This window comes from Citrus clementina, unplaced genomic scaffold (assembly GCF_000493195.1).
Source record: "Citrus clementina cultivar Clemenules unplaced genomic scaffold, Citrus_clementina_v1.0 scaffold_3, whole genome shotgun sequence".
NCBI lineage: Eukaryota > Viridiplantae > Streptophyta > Magnoliopsida > Sapindales > Rutaceae > Citrus > Citrus x clementina.
Genome location: NW_006262339.1, coordinates 46,858,275 through 46,862,363, shown reverse-complemented (window position 1 = coordinate 46,862,363; position 4,089 = coordinate 46,858,275). Strand labels below are relative to the sequence as shown.

The following is a 4,089-nucleotide window of genomic DNA, read 5'->3' as shown; positions in this document are numbered from 1 at the left end:
AAAAAACTAAATAAAACAATATATCCATATCTTCCATCAGATCTGAAAATTCTTAGAAACATTAATATGAAGACATCTCCAAAAGATGTCATTTAAAAAAACAATTCCATAGATTTTTGTTAATGAAAAAAAAAACTGAAAACAAAACTAAAAAAAGAAAAAGAAAAAGAAAAAGAAATCACCTGAACTCAAAACTCAAAAGAAAGAAATGCGGAGGGCGTAGCAAATAATATATGATGGGCTATTGGGTCAACTGGCGTAGCAAATAATACATTGCCTATTGCTGCTGCAGTTGACCAGTCCACATTAAAAATAAGTAAAAAAAGGGAAAAGAGAGAAAAGCAAGTAGGGAGACGGAGTGGAGACTGGAGAGGCGACTCGAAAATGATGAAAGGGGAGGAGGTGGGGGCCCAGGGGAGGTTTGAACGGTCAAAAAGAAGAAACAAAATGAAGGACATAAACAAATAAAATAGAATGGTGTTGGGCTCCGTGTGTCTGCCGTTGTTGACTCACTCACCGCCTGTGTCACCACCACCACCACCAATAGCATTGCCATTTTCCACTTGCCACCATTCGCTCAATCAGTCAAAAGAACAGACCAAACCAAACAAAAAACTCCTCTCCCTTCTCTCTCTCTCTCTCTCTCTCTCTCTTTATCACTTCACAGCATTTCCCCTATCACAGTATACAGATCCATTTATCTGAAAGCCGAACAATTTACCTTTTTAATTTTTTCTTTTTAGTTATTGCGCTTATGGATCTACCCAATTTTTTCACCCGATCGGTAATTTTCACATTGTTTCTATTACTTTTATTTTCTTTTCCATTTTATTATTATTATTATTATGTGCATTTTTAGATCTTTGCGGGTAAATAGATTGAAACTGTTAGCTTTGTAAAGTAGGTGCACATTTTTTCCAGTGCGGTGTGAACTTCCATCCAGATTTTGAGAGTAACCTGGTTTGATGTGAATGTGGATACCATTTACTATTTACTGAATTTTCTGATGTGTCTTGTATTGATTTGCTTAAACCGCTGATTGTTACTGCTTCTGCAGGTGAGTTATTAATTAGTGAAGGTGAATTTGGAAGGGGGTGGAAGGTTTTGTTATTTCTTTAGAATGGCTTCTGTTAGTGTAGTACCTGCTTCTGGAAATACAGTCGGTGTTGATAGGTTACCCGAGGAGATGAATGACATGAAAATTAGGGATGACAAGGTATATGATTTTTTTTCTTCTTGTTGATTTTTTGCTGCTTCGTGACAATCTTTTTTTTTTACTTACTTGAAAGCTATTAAATTTTATGCAGGAAATGGAAGCAACTGTGGTTGATGGTAATGGGACGGAAGCGGGTCATATAATTGTCACCACTATTGGGGGTAAAAATGGGCAGCCCAAACAGGTTTACTTTTGTTTTTCAGAAAATGCTGTTCAGTTTTTATTTGCTTTTTCTTGTACTGATATGTGTGGCCTTCTTATTATTGTAGACAATAAGCTACATGGCTGAACGTGTTGTTGGCCATGGATCTTTTGGAGTAGTTTTCCAGGTAATCTAGCTGCCGATTGGCAATCATAGTTGGGTCTTTTAAAACTCGGGGGTTGCATCTGATTTTATGTTCGGTCAAGGTTTGGCATTCCTCTTATTCTGCTGCCTTTGTTGTGGGTTTACTTATACAGGCTAAGTGCTTAGAGACTGGTGAAGCTGTTGCAATAAAGAAGGTTCTTCAGGACAAGAGGTACAAGAACCGGGAGCTGCAAACCATGCGTCTTCTGGACCACCCAAATGTTGTGTCCCTGAAGCACTGTTTCTTTTCAACAACTGAAAAGGATGAGCTATATCTTAACCTTGTTCTTGAGTATGTTCCGGAGACCGTTCACCGGGTGATCAAACATCACTATAAAATGAGCCAAAGGATGCCATTGATTTACGTCAAACTTTACTTTTATCAGGTGAGAATGACGAACTGGTTTATTTTGTTTTTTGCTGCATTCAGATTCTATTCTTCTATTACCGGCCATTGTTAATAGTCCCATGAGTTTTTGTTGTCTATTTATTTTATCACGATTTATGTAATATACTTTTGGAGTTATAAGCGGTCACTTTTGCTTTGTTTGATCTTTATCACTTTCAATTTGTTCTGACATGAAGCTTTATTTCTTATGCGTCTGCAGATATGTAGAGCACTTGCTTACATCCATAACACTATTGGAGTTTGCCACAGGGACATAAAGCCTCAAAATTTACTGGTATGGTACCTTTAATTGGTGTCTTATTGTGAATATTTTTGTTTTTCTACCTGTATACATATATATTTAAATTTTGGTCATTTGACTGTAACAATTCTTTTTCCTTTTTTTCGGTAACAGGTCAATCCACATACCCACCAGCTGAAATTGTGTGACTTTGGAAGTGCAAAAGTTCTGGTATGTGCTTTAGCATCATAGATTTATCAGTGTTCTTTTTCATTGTGTGACTGATCATACTGATTGCTGATTTAATGTTGACTGACAGGTAAAGGGGGAACCAAATATCTCTTACATATGTTCAAGATACTATCGAGCACCTGAACTTATATTTGGTGCAACTGAGTACACCGCAGCAATTGATATCTGGTCTGCCGGCTGCGTTTTGGCTGAACTGCTACTGGGACAGGTAGGATAGCTTCATTCTCTATGGTTGAATTGCTGTACTTTTGGAAATTCTTTTCTATATGTAACATGCAATTTGTCTCTTTTGGTGCCAGCCTCTTTTCCCTGGCGAGAGCGGTGTAGACCAGCTTGTGGAAATCATCAAGGTAATTTTACACACTGAAATTTCTTTATCAATAAAAGCTGCCTAATGACTCTACTTAAAGCTATTTGAAGCTAGCGTCTGAATTTATAGGGCTGCAATTTGGCATTCTAGTGATTCCTTATTGTTGGGCCTCCTAAATTCTCTTTGAGAATGATGGTCAATGATAAGGTTTTTGCCTTGTAACATGCGACAAATAGTTTGATATTGATCCAAGGAATTTCTTTTCTTTGTTGGCAACATCAAAAAGATCCTTAGTTGATCAAGCTGGATGCCTGTTGTGTCTTTTCTCTTATTATATTGTATTTTCCTCGTCTTTTGATAAATTATATCATTCCTGTGCAGGTTTTAGGTACTCCAACTAGGGAAGAAATAAAGTGCATGAATCCAAACTACACTGAGTTTAAATTTCCCCAAATCAAAGCTCACCCGTGGCACAAGGTACTATGCACATCACTTGTGGTTTCTACTAGCATATGAGAATAGATTTGCTAAATAGCTTTGTTCTTCAGATATTCCAGAAGCGTATGCCCCCAGAAGCTGTAGATCTTGTCTCTAGACTACTGCAGTACTCTCCCAATCTTCGGAGCACAGCAGTGAGTACAAATTCTCTTATGAGCTGTGTGATTAATTTTCATTTTTAACAGCCACCACTCTTGTTTTTTTATCTATACTTCAAATCTGTTCTAATAGAACTTTAAGTTTGATGCAGTTGGAAGCTTTGATTCATCCCTTCTTTGATGAACTACGTGATCCTAATACCCGACTCCCAAATGGACGCTTTCTTCCACCATTGTTTAACTTTAAGCCTCATGGTAATGAACTTTTACTTGAATGAAATCTTCTGCTGATTTCTTTTTTCCTCCTGTTTATTGCGTGCTTAGTTTTGAATGGGATTGTTGGTTGTTTTTTTATTAGAACTGAAGGGTGTGCCCGTGGATATGTTGGTGAAGCTGATCCCTGAGCATGCAAGAAAACAGTGTGCCTTCCTTGGTTTGTGATTTGGTTCTCCAAAAGTTGAAGCCTGCTCCTTGCAGGTTGCAGCTTTGCATAAATATTTGATCTGCTGTAGAGATGTAGCTAGTGGCCTGTATCAAGTGAAAATATGGAAAAGCTGTGCTATTTGTTTCGTAACCCTTAGTTCATTTGTTCCGTTTATTGATTTTTTTAGCATTTATATTCTTATCTTTCTTTGTTTGTAGAAAGCAGATGGAGAAGAGTCTGCTTAATATTCACACGATAATTCAATGGATATGCTGACCAGATTGTAATGTCAATTGGAAACCATATGTTGTTTTCC

The 4,089-nt window shown here is 37.3% G+C and overlaps 1 protein-coding gene across 2 annotated transcripts; it reads left to right on the top strand.

Moving 5' to 3' along the window:
- Positions 1 to 334: 334 nt before the first annotated feature.
- LOC18049081 (shaggy-related protein kinase alpha) lies at positions 335 to 4,089 on the top strand. Of its 2 annotated transcripts, none has more exons than XR_002906546.1 (13): positions 335 to 784; positions 1,058 to 1,216; positions 1,308 to 1,400; positions 1,486 to 1,545; positions 1,676 to 1,948; positions 2,171 to 2,245; positions 2,366 to 2,422; positions 2,511 to 2,651; positions 2,743 to 2,793; positions 3,135 to 3,230; positions 3,302 to 3,385; positions 3,492 to 3,604; positions 3,708 to 3,800. XR_002906546.1 is itself a non-coding variant. In XM_006444512.2 (13 exons), exons 2-13 carry the CDS (start codon positions 1,121 to 1,123, stop codon positions 3,788 to 3,790), a joined length of 1,212 nt encoding a protein of 403 aa, XP_006444575.1. In that variant the 5' UTR covers positions 335 to 784; positions 1,058 to 1,120; the 3' UTR covers positions 3,791 to 4,089. The 2 variants fall into 2 exon arrangements, 1 of the variants encoding a protein (XP_006444575.1); XM_006444512.2 differs by having other exon boundaries at positions 3,502 to 3,604; positions 3,708 to 4,089.